We start from the raw sequence: 20936 nt of genomic DNA on the forward strand, positions 1-20936 counted from the left end.
GTTTTCTGTGCCGTGAGGGAGCTTGGTCTCCCTGGGTGAGGAAACATCCCACGTTGGATGAACCCGCCTGGGTCAGCCCAGGAGTGGAGGTGGTTAAACAACAGATGGGACCATCCTGGCACCCAGGAAGCTTCCTTGTTCTTCAGGTATTAAAAAAAACAAAACTCTGTCTTGAAAATAGACTTTCCGAGGGCTGCGACAGACGATGGAGCGGCACAGCTTCCGCAGACCATCTGCTCCCGCTGGAGGAATCGTTTCTCCCGGGAGACTGGAAAGCGCTCTGCCTGGCCAGCACCCATCTCCTCCGGAGCAGGGGGAGATGCCTGTCCCTAAAGGAGAGGGCAGGGGGATTCGTTTTGGCGGTTCTGCGGAGGGGTTTGTTGAGGTCCCGGGGCTGGGTTTGCTGAGCCACGCAGCGTTTCTAGGCCATGGGTTGAGGAAGGGTGAGCCCGAGGGGGTCGGCAGGCAGTGGGACAAAGCCGGTTTGTGCTGGGCATGAATCGCCCCATTCTTGTCCCTCTCGAGCCGACGCCGCGAGCCTGGCCGAAGGCATCCCCCCTCCTCCTTTATTACCAGAGCTGTGCGCGCCCGGCTCCTGCTTTGTCCCCTTTGGGGAGCGTTTCGGCTGCGGGGTGACAGCGTGAGGCTGTCATGGGATGGCAAAACCTCTGCCCGTGGACTTGTGGGGCAAGAAAGCGCTCCCCGTCCCTCCCCGCCACAGCTGGGGCATTTTCTAAACCTTTTCATTGATGGGCTTTCCGAATTCAGACCGGGTGATGGCAGTGCTCGTTACAAATTCACTTCTCAAACAGCCAGGATTTCCCCCCCGTCCCCGTTTTCTTCTCCAAATTACTCGGCGCTCATCATGCTGAATTAATCTAACTGGCAATTTATCCTTTGCAAATTAAATATTAGGGCAGGGTGTAGTCGTTAGCCGTGACTAACCACCCGGCGAAGGCTCGTGGCGTTCTGCTAAGGCAGCAAATGTCTTTCCAAAGCGCGGTGTTTTCCGGTGGGTTTTAAAAACACGGTGGCGGCCGCTGGAAGCTCTTTGCTGGTCTTCGGGTCCACCCGAGGTGTGAGTGGGCAAGGCAAGCGCCACGACAGGTCCTGAGCTTCCTGCGGGGTGGACGCAACCGGCGTTGGCCGCTCGGCCTGGGATCACCTTCGTTTTTCCTCAAACCTTGGTGAAGCTCAGGCCACAGCGCCGAGAACTTTCGGCGCGGAGATCCGGGCGAGGCAGCTCGCGTGGGAGACGAGGAGCTGGAGGTGAGGAGAGCCGGAGCAACTCCCCGGTGTTGGATTTGCTTCTTTGCTTTTATTCTGCGCTCGGTCCTGTTGATGCTGCCCTGGGCCACGGCAGGATGCTCGAGGATGGGGTCTGTCGCCCCAAAATGAGCCCGTCGCACCATCACCAGTGGGAGGGAGCGGGGGACCGAGAAGATCCCGGGAAGCGAAGCTTTGCATTCTTTTAAAATTCTGTCTGGGGGCACGGTAAAAACAGACATTTGGGATGCGTCGTTACCGCCGGAGTTTTATTGAACGCCGTTTATTGTTTTCAGATGCAATAAACCTAGCGGGGGAACCCGAGAGGCCGATGGGTCTAAATATCCTTCACGCAAAGCCCAGCCCCCCGCTGAGCTGCGGCCCCAGTAATTACCCCAGGATCACCCACAAGTCGGTGGTAATTAAAGCCTAATTACGGTGGGCTCGCCTGTCACCAGGGGTAAAACTCTGCCCCGTCGCCTCGCTTCTCACCGGCAAGGAAACCCCATCCTGCGGAGGGTGAGGGACGAGGCGAGGATGCTCTTCAAATCTCCATGCGGTTGCTCAGTTAGGCTCGGGAAAACCGGAGCTGTCAGCTCAACAGGTATTTTATCAATTAATATTTTATCAATTAATAGTCAGCACCAACGCGTCCGTCTTCAAACGGGACCGGTGCCCTCCAAGTGCCCCCCGTCTTTCCAGCCCCATAAAGAGGAATAAACTTCGCTGCCTGCTGCCGGAGCCAATATTTCACATCATTTCTTATTTAAAAATCAGCGTTAATGTCGCTGAGTATCTGAGGGGTTGGCCAGAGCCCCGCCCCGGCGCAGGAGGGGTGGATTTTGGACCGTCGAAAGGGGTCGGCTGCTGATTTTGTGTATGGTGAGGATGGGATGGGAATGAAACGCCGTGGGAGACCGAGGCGGCTGGACGTGGGGCATTCCTGTGGTGGGAATTAAAATTTCTCTGCAGGGAAAAATAAAATACCCAAGACTTGAGTTGACGATTTCTAAGCAAAGCTGCTCCACAGGTCCTCCACGCGTCATGTCTCAGCGGATTCGGTGGGGGAACAGCGCGAACCCCCCTTAAAAAAAAAAAAAAAATTGTGTGAATTGCTATTATTTGGGGGCTTGGGGGGAGATTTATGCTAAGAGGGGGGGTTAACCCACCCTAAGGTTTCCTGGGGAGGGGGCTGTGATTTCTGGGGGTCCGCTGGGCATGGGGAGGGGGGTTGTCCTCCCCCACCTCCCCACAGCGGAGGGATGCGGAGCAGGGACCGGTTGCCTCCAGCTCCCGGGATGCTGTTTCCCCTCCCTCCCCGCACCCCCCCCCCCACCCCCGGCTGCGTGCGCAGGCGTGCGCGCTCCCCGCCCGCCCATCGCCGGGCTGCTCCCGCATCCCGCACCGGTCCCCCCCCTCCAAAAAACCCCTTCTCCCGCATCCATGGTGAGTCTGCAGCGTGGGGGGGAGGGGTTGGGGGGGGTCCACGTGGGTTTGCGAGCTGCTGGGGTTGGGCAAAAAGGGGAGGGGGGCAACAAAAACCCTGTGTCTTTTTTTGGGGAGGGGGCTGGAAGGGTTGGGGTGGGGGCATCTGTACTGGGAGGGGGGCAGGAGAGGCAGCGCTGCCCGCTTTGCAGCTCCCGGGCAGGGTTTGCATGAGGGGGGTGTGAACTGGGGATGGGGGGTGCAAATTGGGGATACGGGGGACACACACCCCCTGCTAACCCAAGCTTGGACCCCCACCCGTGCACCCCACGCTGCTGGCATCGATGCCCCGGCAAGCGCGACGCACCAGAAAGCGAGAAAGCAGCTTTATTTCTGTTTTTTTTTCTTTTTTTTTTTTTAATTATTATTTTTCTAATTATTGTAATTAGCGCCTGAGCGTGATTGAGCTTCCAGGTGGCGGCGCGGGCACGGGCAGGGGCGAGAGGAAAGCCCCCGCTCCTGCGATGCCCTTCCGGCTGCTGCCGCTCGACCCCGGCAAAACAAAACCCCTGCGTCTCGCCGGGAAAAACCCGGCCTTCGGTGTCGTTCCTGCCCACGGCCGCCGCTGCAGAAGGCGAACCCACCCCGAGACCCCCGGCGAGAGGTGCTCTGACATCTTCCCGTAGCGTACGGGAGGCTCCTTTCCGTATTAATGCCGGCGTAAGGCGGGGAAAATCCTCCCGGAGGCCCCGGGGAGGGGAGGACGTGCCCCGTGCGCGGCGCTGGACGGTATCGCTCCCGCGGCGGCGCGGGCTGAGGGTGATTTATTTCAGCGGTCTGAGCTTTTTTGTTTCCATCTTCTGACCGGTTGACGGATGCGCTCCAGTAGCCTGGTGATCCCAAAGGTGTAGGAGGGACCCGTCCCGGTGTGTCTGATACCGCGGGTACGGGATCCGGGCATCCCGGTGCAGGATGCTGGCCAATCTCGTCCCACCCCATCGCGTGCGCCTGGAGCCCTCCTCTCCCTCGGGGCGGGCTCGTTCCCGGGGGAAATGAGGGTGCAAACCCCAAGGGAGTGGAGAAAGGACCAGCTGGACTTTTCCCTGTGATCTTTCAACGTCAGGGTGAGCCGATGGGGATTTTGTTGTGCTGAGGAGCAGAGAACAAAGGAAAATTTTCCTCCAGGAGCTTTTTTGTGCTCCTCAGCTTGGACGTTGGGCGTGGGATGCGTCTTTCCCCGTCGGGTGCAGTCCCGATGCCCGGTGGGTTGATGTTGGGCTGCTCGGCCACTTCAGCCCCTGTCTCTTAGTGAGATGAAAGTCTTGTGGAGGAGCTTTTGGGAAAGTCCTGAACTCTTCTGGGCTCTCCCTGTGACCGCTCCAGGGGATGGAGAGGTTGGCGGTGAAGCAGAGGAATTACCCAGGCTTTCCCAGCTGCCTTCGCTGAGGGTTTCCGCGGCCACGCTGGTCACTGCTCTCGGGCTGGAGCTTTGGGCTCAGCGATTAGCCGTGCGGGGGGAGGCGCTGGCACTGGTGGCTGCAGTCAACTTGCATTTGGACTTGCCATGTTGCATCGCAATTGCAAATCCCGTTGTGTTGCGTCGGGCTTCCCGTTGTGTTGCGTTGGGCTTCCCGTTGTGTTGCGTTGGGCTTCCTGTTGTGTTGCGTTGCCCTTCCCGTTGTGTTGTGTTGGGCTTCCCATTGTGTTGCGTCGGGCTTCCCATTGTGTTGCGTCGGGCTTCCCGTTGTGTTGCGTTGGGCTTCCTGTTGTGTTGCGTTGCCCTTCCCGTTGCGTTGCACGGCAGCTCTCTGTAGCACGTGCCGGATCCCAGCCTGGGAAGAGCCGAGATCTTGAGCAGAGGACTCGGAGGTGGATTCATCCCAGGAGATGCTGCCTCCAGCTCTGGTGCTGGCTGTCTTGCAGGCATGAGGTCTCAACTTCCTGCCCCGGCTCCTAATGACACAACCTCTAACGAACTCCTAACATCGTTAGAAGCTAGAGGATGGCATCAATGCACTTCGCTGGACTCTCCCTAACCCCTGTGCTTAATTATCTGCGTCGTTAGAGGGTTACTCGCTCCTCTGGCTCTGGGCAATGATTTAACAGCAGCAGCAGTGCACCGAATCCCACGAGGACATCCACTGGGTGGATGAGGAATTGGCTGGGTGGTCGCACTCAGAGAGTGGTGGTTAACAGCTCAGTGTCCATGTGGAGACCGGTCACAAGTGGCGTCCCTCAGGGGTCCGTGCTGGGCCCGGCCCTGTTCAACATCTTTGTTGGTGACATGGACAGTGGGATAGAGTGCACCCTCAGCAAGTTCGCCGACGACACCAAGTTGTGTGGTGCCGTCGACTCGCTGGAGGGGAGGGATGACATCCCGAGGGACCTGGACAGGCTGGAGAGGTGGGCCCGTGCCAACCTCATGAAGTTCAACCAGGCCAAGTGCAAGGTCCTGCACCTGGGTCAGGGCCATCCCAGGCACAAATCCAGGCTGGGAGGAGAATGGATGGAGAGCAGCCCTGAGGGGAAGGACTTGGCAGTGCTGGTGGATGAGAAGCTCAACATGAGCCGGCAACATGCGCTGGCGGCCCAGAAGGCCAACAGCATCCTGGGCTGCATCCCCAGCAGCGTGGCCAGCAGGTCGAGGGAGGGGATTCTGCCCCTCTGCTCCGCTCTGGTGAGACCCCACCTGGAAACGTTCCAGGCCAAGTTGGCCGGGGCTCTGAGCAACCTGATGTGGTTGGAGATGTCCCTGCTCCTGGCAGGGGGGTTGGACTGGGTGGGCTTTGAAGGTCCCTTCCCACGCAAACCGTTCTGGGATTCTATGATACGGCCGAGGGCTCTGCAAACGTATGCGTACGAGGAGGAACCGAGTGTTGGCACTAATTTTAAGGGATGTCCACCATGGGGCTCTGTGAGTAGGGTGTCACCATGATGGTGGCCAGAGCATCCTCCTGGTCCCTAGCCCAAGGAGTGAGACCCCGTGGAGGACAAACCCACCCGTGGATTGAAAACGCCGGTTTAAGTTAAAACCCTGCGACACCCGTGCGTGCATCTCCAAGCCTGGCTTTTCAGAGCTTGGGTCGTCCCCTTGCTTGCAACCAACATCAGAGGTGGGTGCCGGGCTGCAGGACGCGGGAACGCCAAGCCCAGCCCCGGTGAGACCGGGGCCCTCCGCACGCCCTTTTTCGGGGGGTTTTGGCTGACAAGTTGAATCCCATTAATTAAAACTAATTGTTTGGCGATATCTCTAAATTCCACGTATTCTCTTGCATGAGGGGACGGTCCCGTTGTTTTAGCCCTCGGTATTTCAGAGCTGGTTTGGGCTGGGAGCCCTGTTTGTGAGAGCTTTTCCCGTCCCGCTTTTCTGAAAAAATAATTTATTTTATTTATTTTTTTCCCCCTTTTTGTTTTCTTTCTCTGGGCGTGGCAGGAGCAGGGATGCGGTCCTGCTCCTGCAGAGGTTGGCATCCCGGCTTCGCCCGCATCCCTGCTCCGTTCTCCCGTCCCAGGCTGGGACTGTGACCGTCATATGATGCTAACGGGGACACTCGGACGAGCGGTTTTGGTTTTGCAGCAAGAAGAGGAAATGATTTGACGCTTTCACGCTGCTCTTCGCAACTTCTGATCCTCTTTTTTTTGGCATTTCTTTTCAAGCTCTCCTCTTGCACTTGGACACCGGCGGCTTCTCCCTCCTCCAGCTGTGATCCTCGTGTTCGTTGAGCTTTTTCTAGGAAAATCCTGCGTCTTCTTGGGAGGGAAAAGTGAGGGGGGAAAAAAAAAAAAAAAAAGCCCAGTTCTTGCTAATCCCTTGCGTTTCCAGCTGCTGACCCCTTGCATGTGACCGGGCTCGGGCTGGAAAGTTTCCTCGGAGGAAGGAGAAAGGGATTTGGCCGGTGGGGAATGGCGAAACCGGAGCAGGAGCCTCCCTCCATCCTGGTTTTGCCTTGGACTGGCGGATGCTGGGAGCGGTTTCGGGCTGGCGCGGGCTTCGGCTCCTCTCCAGGATGTGTTTTGCCGTCTGCCGGAGGCCGCCGAGCCGCGGTGCCGGCATCGCCCGCGGACGCTGCTCCCGCTTCCTCCGGCTCCGCTGCGCCGTGGATGCGTGCGGGATGGGGACCGCCGAGCCGCCGGGAAGGTGGGTGGGAGTGACGGGGGCGGGAAGCATGCGGGCGAGCGCTTGCTTCGGGGATGGGGCCGCAGCGGCGATTTTTGGGGGCCGCAGCCCGTGGCGGCCAGGGATGCTCGGAGGTGGGATGCAGCAATCCCCTGGCATGGATGGAGCAGGGCATCGTAACGCAAGCAAGGCTGTTTTAAACAGCGCAGCGCCGGAGGAGGACTCTCCTCCCGACACCACGCCTGCAAAATTATATCAACAAATCTACGGAGACGTCGCTCCTCTTCTCTGGGGTTTGTGATTGCGAATCAGAATCAACCGAAATCGCAAAGCCGCGGCCAGGTAGGACTGGGCGAGCAGCCGGCTTCCTTTCCTTCGGTGTTTGCAGGTTTAAAAATAATACACGCTGAAGCTGGGCTTTACTTTTTTAATCCTGGGTCTGTGAAGGAGGCTTTAACCTGAGCTCACGCCGTTGGAATTCCCCGCTGCGCCTGGGAGAGGCTCCGCGCCTCCGATCGCTTCCAGATGCCGTTCCCGCTTCGCCTCTTCCCCTTGCAAAATGTCTCCCCCGGCTCGCCGGCGGCCTCGCCAAAGCTTTCCCGGACGGATTCGGCATCCCGATATCCGGCAGGGCTGAGTCAGCCGAGCCTCAGTTTTTCTAAGCGGAGCGCGATGCCGGCGGCGAGAGGCTGCAGCTCGCCCCGCGGCCTCGCACGGCCTGGAGCCCCGGGTCGGATCCCGCGTCAGGTTTTGAGCTGCTTGCGATGTTTCTGTCGGGTTTTATTTTTAATTTATTTTTAAAATCTGTATGTGGATGAGCTGGGATGGAGTCTGGTGGAGAGCGCCGGGGCATCGCGAGGGAAAAATGGGGTGGAAAGTGAGAAATACAGGGGAAAAACGCAGCAAGAGGGGATGCGAGTGGGTTGGGGGGATGCAGGACCGAGCAGGGGGTGGGATGAGGGGTTGGTGTCCAAAATTAAGGGGAGCAAAGGGCTCCAGGGGGTGAATGTGATGCTGCGGTCCCCGTGCCGGGTTAAAGCGGAGAACAAGGCGTCAGGAACCGCGCCGAGGGCTGGGAAGTCCTCGAGCCCACCCCCGCGCGATAACCAGCGCGCTTCAAAACCAAAAAATAGAAGGAAAAAAAAAAAATCACAAAGGAGCTTCTGTTCGTGCCCAGATGGGCTCAACAGGTTCCCCGCCCGGGCGGGTCTGGGAGCTCTGGAATTTGGGGTGGGGGAGCCGAGCGTGGCCCAGAGCCCGGCTTTCAAAGCGCGCTATTGATGCGACAGAAAAGACGGGATTTGTCCTCAAAAATCCGACCCTGGGCTCTTTTCCCCCTGCCCATTTTTTTTTAAAGATGGCGGCCCGCGCGGCTTTCGGTGCAGGGCAGCTCCTGATGAAGGAGCTGGGAGCTTTTGGGACAAAACCAGGGGTGAAGGCAAGGGCTTGGTGCCCCGGCGCCGCGTTACGGGGAGGACAAAACCCACCCCGCCGCTGCCGAGCCCCCGCGTCCCCCGGCAAATTCGGCTTTAGCGTCCTTACGGTCGGTTCTTCCGCGGAGCTGGGGCTTCCCAGGCCCCTTTGCTACCTAATTAACAAAGTCGCTGCTTAATTCCAGCTGCATTTACAAGTTAAATTGACAGATCATCTGCATTATGCAAACGCGTATTTAAGTCTTAATTATTTCTCCGCCCGCCTCGCCTGAACGCGTGGAGTGTCTGCAAATCGGCGGCTTTAAGCCCAGGGATGCTCTCCTCGTGGAAGCACAGAGTTTTTCTAAGAAATAAACCCAAAATAGGCTTTTTTTTTTTTGTCTGATGGATGATGGGAAGCACCCCAGCAGTGATTTCTCATGCTTATTACTTACTTTTTCTGTTTTTGAGGGGGAGTTTTTATCACGGGAGGCTCATCCTTAAATAGCGGTCGTTTATTTTTAGGTTGGTCGCCGCTTCGGATAATCCGGCTTGGCTGGACAGCTTTGCTTTTCCTCCTGTTCTCGGGGATTTGGTAGAAATATGTTTATTAAATTATTTTATTTTTAATAAAATTATTAATTTGATTTAGAAAACCCCAGTTGGGGTGGAGGATGGGGGTTCTGCTGGTTCTCCCTCCGTGCTCACCTGGCCAGGGAGCATCCGCCGGGATGCTGGGGTGAGGGCCAGCGGGGAAACCTCCACCAAAAAATCTCATCCCGCGCTGGAATGACACCTTTGGCTCGGCCGAAGGACGGCCGGGAAGCGGCCGGATCACCTCCTGCTGGATACCTGCCGAGCGAGCGAGCTCCTGGTCCCGGGGCGATAGCGACGGGGGTGATGTGGGGGATGTGCCGGCTTGGAGACACCTCGCTCGTGCCAAGCAGAGACGTTGTCTCCGGAGGCGGAAGATGAGCTCACCTGGATTTTATTCCCCTCCCGGCCCGGCTTTTGCTCTCTCCCTGCTCGGGAGGGAATTTCAACGGAGGGATACTGGCGCCGGCGATGGAGCGCCGACGGACGGACGCCTGCCTTGCGTCAGGTCCGGCTGGTGGAAGGAGGAGAAACGCCGTCTCCATCTTCCCCTCGTCTTTAACAGCCGCCCAGGGGGTCCGGTCCTTGGTGAGGATGATGATGGACGAGAGGGATTCCGCCCCAAGCCGGGAGCATCCCGGAGCGGAGGTGTTGAGGAGGGGGGGCAGAGCACAAGGTGCCTTCTACCCCCTCTGGAATTTGGAAATCAGTGTTTAAATGCGGCTTGGCAGGAGGGGAAGCTACGGCAGGCGGTGTAGCTGGGAGCCTGGGGAGGAGAAGGGGTGAAATTCAGCTTGGTTCGGAGTTTTCGAGGACTCTGGGATACGGGACGTTCATTTCCTGCCGGGATCAGCTGCCGGATGGGTTGAGCTGCCCGCGGCGAGCGGTGGAGACGGCAGCTCTCGGGCTGGCAGGAGCCTGAGCCGTGACAGGATTTTTTTTCCGGACCTTGGGCTGGGAATGGCCGATTGCGTCGGCGGGTGGTGGGAGGCTGGAGAACCGTCCTGGGGAGGCCGGCGGCGATCCGGGCTCTTCCAGTCGAGCTGGAAAGACCAGCTTCGGGCGAGACCTCGAATCCTCCCCGTGGTCTAAGGGATGATGGTCTCCTGACAGAGGGCTGCCCTCGCCCACCCCCAGGCAGCTCTGAGCATCCTCCTCCTCCTCATCTCTCTAGGCAGGCTCCCCATCTGCCCTGCCCTTCCTCACACCAAACTGGGCTGTGGTTGTTCCTTGTGTGGTTTGTTGGTGGTTTTGTTTTTTGTTTTTTTTTTTTTGGAGGGGGGGATCTGTGACCCCACCTTGCTGCTCGTTAGCTGGGGTAATTAAGCTGGATGCAGAGCACCTGCCCTTGCAGAGGGTTTCTGTGCATGGCAGTTTCTCGGTGGGGCTTTTCCTTCCCCAAATTGTAAGGAAGTGCTGGGTGAGGATGGATAATTTTGAAAGTTTAGAGGGAAGAGATGCTGGAGGTGTGGGAGGAAGGAGTATCGTCCATGTGGGAAGGCAGGAGAGCTGCGGAGCATCTCAGGGTGAGTGGGGCGGCATTCTCATGGGAACGGGCATCACCCGCTTCCTAAAAATCCAAGTGAGTCACGGGAGGGGATTTTGGTGGGAAAGGCCAAGAGGCGTTGGAGAAACCTACGGCAGGGTCCGGGCTCTGAACTGCGCCTCCTCCTTAAAAGCAGCTGAGAGCCCAGCCCCGGGTGCTGCGGGCGCCGGAGGAGGTGGGTGGCTTTGCGAAGAGCATCCTCTGCAACACATGATGGCCCTTCCACCACGGCGCCGGGGCTGGTTCCCGCCGGCGCTCGCGGCTGGGCATCAGCGGGGATCCGCTGGATCCTCGGAGGTGGATGGCTGCGAAGCGGAGCATCCCTCGCGCACTGCCGGTGCGGGTTGCCGTATCCCTAAGGATGTTTTCCCTTTTCCTTTTGCTAGGGGAAGAGAGGATGGCCTCGTAGGTCCCACCGAGCTCCTGCCTGGACCGAGAGGACGGACCGTAAGTAGCCGTGACCTCTTGCCAGCTTATTGCCGCCCCGTCGGCGGCCGGCTCCAGCCTTTCCTGCTGCTGGGGGTGCTGGAAAACGTCTCCCAGAGACGAGCGTCCTCCTCCCGCGGTGGCTCGTGGGGTCAGCAGAGCGCTGAGGCGATGCTCGGGGCGCGAAGTGATGGAGCAAGTTATTTTCTGGATATTTTCCTCTGCGAGCGTTAACGTGGGAGGAAAGAGCAGGGGAGGCGGCGTTGGGGCAGGGGGGTAAATCCACCCGGTTGCTTCACCCCAGAGGTTTCGGGGCCGGAAGAGAAACCGCAGGCCGGTTGTGGCGGGGAGGGGTTAAGGTGGCGCTTGCAGCCTTGCAAAGGGGACTTTCTGCCGTTTTTTTCGGGGGGCGGTCGGTCTGCAGCCGCGTCGCCAAAGCCGCTCCCGCCGTTGCCGCCTGCGTCCCTGGGCAATCCCCGAGGATGGAGATGCTGGCGAGTAAACACGGCGATGGCGAACGGGAACCGGCCGGGGCGGGTAGGAGGAAGGGGCGGCTGGGTCGCTGCGGTGGGGCTGGGCGGTGAAATCCCACGGGTGTAAAATCGTCGCCCTCGTCTCGTTAGCGTGGGGCTGTGCCCCCATGGGGGGTTCGGCTCTCCGCCGGCGTCTCGGCTGTAACCTTCGGGTTGTAGCGAGCCGCACTCGGCAGGAAAAGGTTTTTATTTTATTTTTTTTTTAAATAGGAAAGGAGTGATTAAACCTACATAACATAAATAGCAATATATAACCTGTAATAATGACTCACCGAGGAGGGGCCCTGTGGCTCCGCTGGTGGCACGGGTGACCCCGGAGGCGTGGGATGCTCGGGTAAACCCGTGCAGCCAGCATTCCGGGGCCGCAGGAAGGGATTTGGGTCCCATCCCTGTGTTTTTTCCCTGCTGCAAGGATTAAAAAAAAAAAAAAAAATAGGGGAAGAGGAGAGGATGGCAGCGGCACCGGGTTTCAGCTCCTGAGCGCGTTAAATTCAGCAAGCGGGAGCAGCCCGGATTTGTTCCGGGACCTGCCGCCATGGGAATACTCGTCCCACCTGTCGTCACCTCCGAGATTGCACCCTGTCACGGGTAAATGTTTTGTTACGGCTTGCATGCCAACGAGGTCATGGTTTGGTTTTTTCCCCCCTTATTGTAGATCTCTGGCCGGGTTACCGTGTGCCAAGGATACCATGGGCTAAGGAAACAGCGCTGCCTCTCCGATTAAGGAGCAATTAAGATTCCTTTAAAGTGACTCGCAGGGCTCTTAAAATGGGATAAACGTGGGCACCGGCGGCAGCGGCTGGCTCTCCGTGCCTGTGGCGGGGCGATGGCTGTCCAACAGCTGATTTTTGCGGCGCTGCGTCCTAACGACCCCCTGCGTCCCCCGGCCTGGGGGATCAGCATCCCCGTCCCACCGCAGCATCCCTTGAGGGGATCGGATCCAGACCCCGATGGTTTGTGATCCCGCAAAGTTTTCCTCCCCGCTCTGGGTCTTGATTTCCTTCCCAGCTTGGAAAAAAAACAAAAGAAAAATCCCTGAGCACCTGGAGCTCACAGCAGCCAGGGCGAGGAAGCTTTGGGATGCCAGGCTGAGGATTTGGGGAGCTTTGATGCTCTGCCAAGCCCGGGAAGCACCTCGAGTTGGCCGGATCCTTTTCCCGGAGGATTGCCCCCGGCCGCCTCCCAGCTCGCGTTCAGGCTCCGGCACGCGGTGGTTTTGCTGAGGCAGGATGCGGCCGAGCCGATGCGGGGGGTAAGCCGGCACCTGCCAGGCTCCTCCGGCGATCCCGGCCCTACCGCGTGGAGAAAACGTACGGGGTGGGGGCTCGGAAGATCCCGGGGCTGTAAACTGCTTCCTTGGGGGTCCGTCCCGGCTGTCGTCCTGAAAATGGAGCGCAGGATCCGTCCCGGTCCCCACGAGGCTCAGGTGCGGCTCAGGTCTGTCCGTCTCCCTTCGGTTCCCGCTGCCATGCGTGAATCCCTTGGGACTGCCGGTGCATCCCTCTCCTCCGGCGGGATCCCTTCCAATCCCTTCTCCCATCGGAGATGCTCGTTCTCCGATGAAAATCCTTTCCCCAGGGAGGCTGGACCAGGCGGCTCCGTGCTGCGTGGCTGTGCGGGATGGGATGGTGGGAGCGTGGGAGAGGTGTCCTCGCCTCGTGTCACCCTTCGTTTTCCCAGTCCCTGGGTTACCATGGAAACACAGAAGTACCAAAAGCTTTTTTGCTGCCGGTCCACGGATGCTTTGCCGGGATGGCAGCGGCTGGGATCGCTGTCCGTCTGTGCCGGGATGGGGTGGGGGGATTTGTAATCACATCACCCCCTCCACGTGTTTGCTCCACGGCTTTAAATGCTTTTTTTTAAAAAAAAAAAGTGGGCTGGGAGCAGCTTGGCCCCGCGCCTGCTGCCGCTTTGCGGATTGACGTGACTTAAACCCGGAGGTGCCGGAGCCGTTGAGGCCGTGGGGGAAGACGGGGATAGATGGAGATACGGGGTTGGGCTCCCTCCTGCGTTGCTGAGACATCAAAGAGGGGGGCTTTTTTTTTGGTCGCCCCTTCCAAGCGTGGGGAGCCGAATCCGCCCGGGACTTTGCTCCCAACTGCGGGGCCGGGGACCGAAGGCGCGGGCGGCCTGCGTCGTGCGAGGGCCGAGCGCTGAATTTCGCCCTGCCAGCCGAGGGATGCTGCGGCGATGGGGGACCGGAGGGACGCCGCGGTGAGAAACTTTGCGACGGGGGACCGGGGGATGCTGCGGTGAGGGCTGAACCGGCCGAAGATGCTGCGGGGACCGACGGGACCCTTCTTTAGCATCCACCAGCTCCGCGTCCCCGGGACGGAGGGAGCCGCTGGCTCGGGGCGCTGGGATTCTGCCGCTCTGCTTTCGGCTGCGGATCTGGTCGTGCAAGGCCCGGGGGGGAGCTTGAATTCGTTCCAAAATCACCTCCGCCTTGGCCCGGGCGCGGGGGCAGCCTGGGTGTGCTCTGTTTTGCTCCGCATTCCCCGAACGCTTCGCTAAACAGTGTTCATTTTCCTCGGGGATTATTAAAGCTGTTTGTCTTAGATAAGTTCTGCATCAGGCCCAGCTTGTGCGTACAAGCCTGGGAAAAGATCATAAAGCCTTAAAAAAAAATATTAAAAAAACCCAAGCTGGTATGTAAAAGCAAACACTGGAGGTGAGAGCGGATTTTCCCAGTGTCTTAAGCTCGGCTGGGTGATCTGGCGCCGGAGGAGAGGGCTGGGGCGTGAATTGGGTGCTAAATTGGGGTCCCGGCGCCCGGCAGCACCCCCGCCCTGGGCGAAGCGGGGCGCTCGGCCCCACGGAGCATCGCCGGCCTCCAGCTGCGGCGGCAGATTTCCCCTCGGGGGGCTTTTGCGGACAATTTTGCTAGGCAAAAAAAAAACCAAACCAACCCCAAGAAAAGACAAGCTGCTTTTTACTTTCCCCTAATTTTATTTTTTTCAATCAAATGTAAATGTACAAAGGGGCGAGACCCCCCCCCCCCAAGCTCCTCGTCCCTGCTTGCTCCCACCCTTGAAGACGTGATCGTGAGTTTGATCTTCCCTTTCTTGCCCAAGGCGGGAGGCAGAAATACCGAAGCGGGATGAGAGCCAGGCTGTAAATCGAGGAGAGGGCTCTTGCTTCCCCTTCCCGGGGTCCCCGGGGGATGGCGGGGCCGGGATTCAGCGGGAAGGGGTTTGGTAGCCGTGTCTTACGGAGGAGAAGTGGTTCAGGAGGCACCGCCTCGATCGTCCCCGTCCCTGCGCTTTGCTGTCAAACGGACGCGGTTTTCTTTCCTTCGCATCCCGCCCCGTTGCTTGTAGCAGGGTTTAATGGTGCTTAATTCCCTTTTAATTGCCCTTCCTGCTCTTTTTAATTAATTGCCCTTCCTGCCCTTTTAATTTCAGGAGCCCGCTGATGAGGAGGGGAGCAGCCTGGCTCTGGTGGGGCCATCTCTGGTCCCGTTTCTCCTCTTTCTTGCTCTATTTTGCCCCAAAAGCCGCTGCTCTTGACTCATTCTTGACTGGGTGAGGACGTGGCCCCGTCCTGAACCCAGCGGCAGGTGTGGGGCTCGTTAACGGCGCTTCATTAGGTGGGGTGGGGTGCTGAGATGGGTGCCCACCCCCCGCCGAACAAGTTGACTAATCTCTCGAGACCAGAATTTCCATCACCCAGCCCTGGGCGTGCACCTTTCCTCTTGGCTGGGCGTTCGGCACCTCCTCGCCCTCTCCTCCTCCGAGACGCGGCCGGTCCGGAGCGGGGAGCAGCTCGGTTGCGAGGTGACAAAGCCAAGCCCAACTCCGAGCCGGGCTTAGAGTAGGATTTATCCTTGGGGAGCCAAGTCTCCCGTGCAGCCCAAAACTTCTCCCGCCCGGTAAGTTCATTTTCCACGCTCGCCGTGTCGCGACGGGATGGGGCTGAGCTGGTCCCGGGGTGGTTCCCACCACGGCTCTTTGCTGCCTCGTTCCAGGAGCAGGAGGTTTCGGAGGAGGAAAAAAGTCACCCCGCTTCCCCGGCCGGCGCTGGCGCGTGCGTTAAGCTTGCGGCACCCCCCTTTCCCCGGGCCGGGATGGTCGAACCGAAGGCCGTGGAGGTTCCCCAAGTACGTGATGCTCTTTGCTTTGGTCCGGCTGGGCGGCTCCTGTCCTTTCTGCTTGGCGCGGCGGCGGCGGCGCGTTTGGCTTCGTACCTGCGGCGGCTGGTGCCGGGCGGGTGCTTGAGCCAGGGCTGGGCTTAAAATGACCCCCGCCACAGGCGTCGATTTGGGCGATTTGGGATTTTGCCGTTGAAACTCCTCTGGTGGCTCGTTTTTCCTCTTTAATTCTTTTTTTCCTTTGGAATTTCGGTGTTTAACCTCTACAGCTGAGGCTGCTTGGGAACCGCGGCCGCCTGCCTGGCTCTTATGAACTCTGCGGGGCAGAGAAATGGGGATTTACATGGAAATAAATCCCCTGGGGAGCCCCCATGCCGGCGCGGATGGGGCTGGCGGGGGGGCGATGCCTCTCGGACGGGGTTTTCGGGGGTGACTCCGATGGGTTTTGACCTCATCCGATGCCTTTCCCTCTTTTCCTGCTGCAGGTAACCGGCGGCAGCCGCGATGAGAGCTCCGGCCCTCGCCTGATGCCTCTCCTGCTGAGAAAAATGATCAACAAGTCCCGTGAGTCCCACGGTGGGGGCCGTCCTGTCTCCGTCTTTCCAAATCTTTCCAAATCCTGGGGGATTTGCTTTGGGAAATTTGGCTTTGGGGGTAGGGTGCTGCTTTGCTGCAGCTCCAGTTGGGTGATGGGGCAATCACGCGGGGAAGGGGGATTTTGGGGTCCTCCGGGCTCGGGCATCTGGTAGCCCTTGGGCATTTTCGGCAGGAAAATGGAATGGAGGCGCCCGGACACAGGGATGTGTGCGGCCTTTGACGCAGGGATGTCAGAGGTGTTTTGGACCTGGGACAAAATCAGCCCGGCTCCTTCTCGGAGCCACTCCTCCCCGGGGAAACCGTGCCTGGGGAGAAGGCTTTGCCGGGGCCGGCTCCGCAATCCTGGATCTACCAGGACGCATCCCGGGGGTGCTGCAGGTCCCCAAACATCCGACGATCCAAACCCCCGGTACTGACTTGACGGTGATTTGTTGTTTGTTTGGTTTTTTTTTTTTTTTTTTTTTTTTTTTTTCCCCTCCCCTGCTCTCCGGGCGCACAGGAGGGAAGATACTCGGGGTGCTGGCGCTGTTTCTGGTGATGGTTTGGTACTCGATCTACCGGGAAGACAGGTACACACAGCTGTGAGTGGCTTTCCTTAACGTTTCCGGGACCTCCTGCCCTCTCCTTCGCTCGCTGGAGCGCAGGGATGCGGGAGCATCGTCTTGCTGGGTCCTGGGGGACCGGGGAGGGGGCAGCGTGCTGGAGGAGGTGCTGGTGGTCGGATTCTGGGAGGTTTTCGGCAAATGCCGGTGTTTTTCTGAGCCCGGGAGGAAGGGAAAAGCCCGCTCTCTTCCCAATCCCGGCGATGCTGATGGAGATGGGGAAAGCAGGGAGCGTGAGGTCTACGAGCAGGGCAAGAGAGACCTCTTCCGATGCAAGGCTGCAAGCCCAGCAAATAAATCTCCAGAGCTGACTTTAAATCTGGCCGGCGATATCGCAGCGCTGCCGGAGCCCACTTTGCCGGGAGGAGGATGCAGAAGAGCAGGCAGAATTCCTCTTTTTTAAAAAAAAATTTATTTATTTTTAATTTTTTCCCTTACAGCTTTTATTTCCCCGTGCAAGAAAACAAGACGACCTGTCCCCTCGGGGAGGTGGAAAAGAAAGCAGCGCAGCTCATTGGGAAGTGAGTACCGGAGCTGGGAGCAAGGAGCGGGGGGGACGCAGAGCCAGGACCCCCGCCCCGTGCCGTCCCCCGTCCCGCTCTCACCGGCCCTTTGCTCCTCGGCAGCTACACGAGGGACCACCCGCTCTTCTTGCAGCTGAAGGACTATTTTTGGGTGAAGACGCCGTCGCTCTACGAGCTGCCCTACGGCACGAAAGGAAGCGGTAAGCCCCGGCAGCGCTCGCCGTGGGTTTTTATGTCTGCTCTTCTCAAAAACGTCTGCAGGGTGACTTTTCTTTTTTTTTTTTCTCTTTTTTTTTCTTTCTTTTTTTTTTTTTTTTTCTTTTGCGGTGTCGTAGTTCAGCCCCAATCGGGACCAGACTATGCAGTCGCTCTCTCGCTCTCCCCACCCTCTGAGAGAACAGGGGGAGATAATATAAGGAAAAAGGCTCGAGGTTTGGGATAAGGACAGGGAGCCTTGAAGTTACTGTTACGGGCAAAACAGACTCAGGGAAAACTATTCATTTATTGCTAAAAATAGCTGGAAAATGAGACAGGGAACAAGATAACCTCCCCCCACCCCTCCCTCTTCCCAGGTTTAAAATTATCTCTACTACCTTCCCCCTGAATGGCACAGGGGGGAAGAGGGAACGGGGGTTGCGGTCAGTTCATCATATGTTGTTTCACGCCGCTGCTTCATCGTCGGGGGAAGAACTCCTCACATTCCTCCCCTGCTCCGTTGTGGGGTCGCTATAAAAGGATTTAGGCTGGGCCAGGCTTTGCCAAGCCGAGGATTATCTGCCCCAGTCTGGGGGGAGCTGGGGTTAATGGCATGAGGAGATTGTAGCAGGCAGGAGGTGCCTTCCTCACCTTCTCCTCGCCCGTGCTTTGCAGAAGACGTCCTCCTGCGCTTGCTATCCATCACCCGCTACGCCCTGCCCGACAGCATCCAGAGGTAACGCCGGGGTGGGCTTGGGGGCTTTTTTTGGTCTCTCTCTCTCTTCATCGTTGCTCTCTCGGGGAGGGGGAAGGTTTGCGCATTGTCGGCTCAGGATTTGGTAAAACGAACCTTTGTGACCTGGGGGTGGTGGACGGAGCGAGGGAAGCTCTGCAGAGTGGATGACGTGGGATTTAAAACCCCTCCTTGGGGGTTAAAACCGCCCTGGTTTAGAGCAGGTCTGGTTGAGACGGGGCTTTTCCTCTCGCAGCCTGAAGTGCCGGAGGTGCGCGGTGGTGGGCAACGGCCACCGGCTCCGCAACAGCTCCATGGGGGAGACCATCAACACGTACGACGTTGTGATCAGGTACGGCCCCGCGTGCATCCCGCTGAGCCCTCCCCGGTGCTGCCCGCACGTGGGCTTGACGCTTGTGACGTCCCCGTGTCCCCCCGCCTCCCCAAGGCTGAACAACGCCCCGGTCCACGGTTACGAGCAGGACGTGGGTTCCAAAACCACCATGCGCCTCTTCTACCCGGAGTCGGCCCACTTTGACCCCAGGACGGAGAACAACCCCGACACGCTGCTGGTGCTGGTGCCCTTCAAACCCATGGACTTCCAGTGGATGGAGGCCATCCTCAACGACAAGAAGAGGGTAAAAGTGTGGTGGGGAAGCGGTTCCAACCCCTCCCCGGCTGCTCCGGGGTCCGACCCTCGTTCCACCCCGCCCTTGGGGACATACCTGTCTTAGCGGGGCGCCGCTGGCCACCTCCGTCCTCTCGTAGGTTCGGAAAGGGTTTTGGAAGCAGCCCCCGTTGATCTGGGACGCCAACCCGGAGCGAGTGCGTGTCCTCAACCCGTATTACATGGAAGTGACCGCTGCGAAACTGCTCAACCTCCCCATGAAGCAACCACGGAAGGTCAAACAGGTAACGGGGGGAGGATGGCCGGCACCCTGCTCCCCCCCGCCGCGGGGTGACATCCCCCTCACGGCTCAAGGCACACCTCCTCCCTCCGCCCTCTCCCCCCAGAAGCCCACCACGGGGTTGCTGGCCATCACCTTGGCGCTGCACTTCTGCGACCTGGTGCACATCGCTGGCTTCGGCTACCCCGACTCGGCCAACAAGAAGCAAACCATCCACTACTATGAGCAGATCACGCTCAAGTCCATGGCCGTAAGTATCTACCGCCGCTTTTCCTCCGTCTTTGCTTTTCCCCCGCGACGGGGCGGATCGCGCCCCGCTCCGTTCGAGGATCCCTTCCACCGTGGGCGCTGAGCCGCGTCCCGTCCCGCAGGCGTCTGAGCACAACGTCTCGCACGAGGCGGCGGCCATCAAGCGGATGCTGGAGCTGGGTCTCGTCAAGAACCTCACCTCCTTCTGAGGGCGCGGGGGCTGCGCAGCCACGGCGTCGCCCCGCTCCGCACGCGGGGCCGCACGCGCCGCGCCCGAGGACAGAGCGGCCTTGTCGCTGCCGTCACCGTGGTCCCAGGGACTCTTGGAGCGAGCGGGGGCTGGAGCGGGGGCCGCGCTGGAGCGTGTGTCCCCCCCTGGGATTTGGGGGGCGCAGGGAGCCCCGCGGGGCCGCGGCGTTGCAGCCGGCGCCTTTTCTACCGACGCACTGAAGATACGGAGGAACTGGAGGGGGTTTTTGGGGTGGGGGGTGTCCACCCTCCCAGCAGGCCTGGGGGGGCCGAGCCGGGGGCAGGAGCCCGTGCCCTGGCCTTTCCCTTTCCCTCGATCCCCTCGTATTCGGACGAGGGCCCCACTGAGGGGCCGACATTGGGGGGCCTGGGACCCCCCCAGGGAGCAGGAGCCTTTGGGGCCCCCATCACCTCCTCCCTGCCCTGGTTCCCCCCCCAGTATTTAATTCTTCCCTCCCCTTCCCCTTTTTTCTTTTTTTTTTTTTTTTTTTTTTTTTTTTTTAATTTTCTCTTTACTCAGTGGCCTCGTCCCGTGCCTTAGCGCTGGCGCAGGGGCTCGTCCCCACAGCCCCCCCCCGCCACACGTGAGGGCACCCTGAGGTGCCCGGCCTTGGGGTCTGCAGGCGCCCTTTTCGGGGCGAGGCGGTTTAATTTAATTAATTTAAAAGCTTATTTATCGTGGAGGCCCCCGCCCTGGGGTGCAACGTGGTGGTGATGGTGGGGAGGTGGAGGTTTGGAGGTGACCCCAAAATGGTGCAGGGTCCCCTCTGCAGCTGGGGGTGTGGGGTGGGAGGGGTCTGTGGGGTGCGGGCTCCTGCCGGCACCCAATAAAGGTTCTGGTGCGGCCGGGCTGGGTGCTCCTGGGGCGGGGGCTGGGGGGGAGCGTGGGGGGAGAGGGTGAGTGAGCACCAGGGTGAGTGTGCGTGAGGGTGAGTGAGCGAGTGCAAGGGTGAGCGGGAGGGTGAGTGAGCGAGTGCAAGGTTGAGAGGGTGTGAGTGGGCGCAAGGGTGAGCGGGAGGGTGAGTGAGCGAGTGCAAGGTTGAGAGGGTGTGAGTGGGCGCAAGGGTGAGTGAGCATGGGGCTGAGAGTGTCCTTGTGTCCCCAAATGCCCCAGCCCCTGTCCCTGCCATGTCCCTGGGCCGTGTCCTTGTGCTCATGCCCAGGACTGTCCCCACGTCCCTGTGTCCCCACAGACAGCCCTTACCTGCTGCGGCCCCGGCGTGACACCCCATCTCCTGGCTCCTGCAGCGGGAGCCGTGTGGCCTCAGTTTTCCTCTGCCACCACTGCGCCCGTGTCCCCAAGGCAGAGACCCTTCCCCCAGCGCCCTCCTCCCCTGCAGCTCCGGGCCGAAGCGTCACCAAAAGCGCCGGCGGCCTCACAGGGCGCCCATCAGCCCAGGCGTGCCACGAGAAACACCTCTTGTATTGACCGCGGCGCTGCGCTCCCGCGATACAGCGCGGAGAGGCCCT

At 59.5% G+C, this 20936-nt stretch overlaps 1 protein-coding gene and 1 long non-coding RNA gene across 10 annotated transcripts; one reads left to right on the forward strand and one right to left on the reverse strand.

Moving 5' to 3' along the window:
- Window positions 1-873: 873 nt before the first annotated feature.
- Window positions 874-9844, reverse strand: LOC147597864 (uncharacterized). The gene is made up of 3 exons (XR_015261059.1): window positions 8929-9844; window positions 8676-8798; window positions 874-2350 (listed from the first exon to the last, which is right to left on the reverse strand). It is a non-coding gene; the product is annotated as an uncharacterized LOC147597864 (long non-coding RNA).
- ST3GAL4 (ST3 beta-galactoside alpha-2,3-sialyltransferase 4) lies at window positions 2643-19575 on the forward strand. Of its 9 annotated transcripts, none has more exons than XM_086766339.1 (13): window positions 2657-2712; window positions 10747-10807; window positions 15287-15418; window positions 15895-15973; window positions 16506-16587; window positions 17049-17129; window positions 17235-17332; window positions 18003-18063; window positions 18317-18412; window positions 18509-18698; window positions 18829-18972; window positions 19075-19218; window positions 19340-19575. In XM_086766339.1, the coding sequence occupies exons 3-13, from the start codon at window positions 15386-15388 to the stop codon at window positions 19424-19426; spliced, it is 1095 nt and encodes a 364-aa protein (XP_086622465.1). In that variant the 5' UTR covers window positions 2657-2712; window positions 10747-10807; window positions 15287-15385; the 3' UTR covers window positions 19427-19575. The 9 variants fall into 9 exon arrangements, with proteins under 9 accessions (XP_086622469.1, XP_086622465.1, XP_086622462.1 ...); XM_086766336.1 differs by lacking the exon at window positions 2657-2712 and adding an exon at window positions 6564-6829; XM_086766337.1 differs by lacking the exon at window positions 2657-2712 and adding an exon at window positions 6567-6829 and having other exon boundaries at window positions 16506-16575.
- The last annotated feature ends 1361 nt before the right edge of the window (window positions 19576-20936 follow it).

Source organism: Chlamydotis macqueenii, chromosome 24 (assembly GCF_036417535.1).
Source record: "Chlamydotis macqueenii isolate bChlMac1 chromosome 24, bChlMac1.mat, whole genome shotgun sequence".
Lineage (NCBI taxonomy): Eukaryota > Metazoa > Chordata > Aves > Otidiformes > Otididae > Chlamydotis > Chlamydotis macqueenii.

Coding starts and splice junctions, on each gene's coding strand:
- ST3GAL4 (XM_086766336.1), top strand. CDS start 6,651: ATGCTGGGAGCGGTTTCGGGCTGGCGCGGGCTTCGGCTCCTCTCCAGG. Junction 18,413..18,508: donor ACGTACGACGTTGTGATCAG/GTACGGCCCCGC, acceptor CGCCTCCCCAAG/GCTGAACAACGCCCCGGTCC. Junction 19,219..19,339: donor TCACGCTCAAGTCCATGGCC/GTAAGTATCTAC, acceptor CCCGTCCCGCAG/GCGTCTGAGCACAACGTCTC.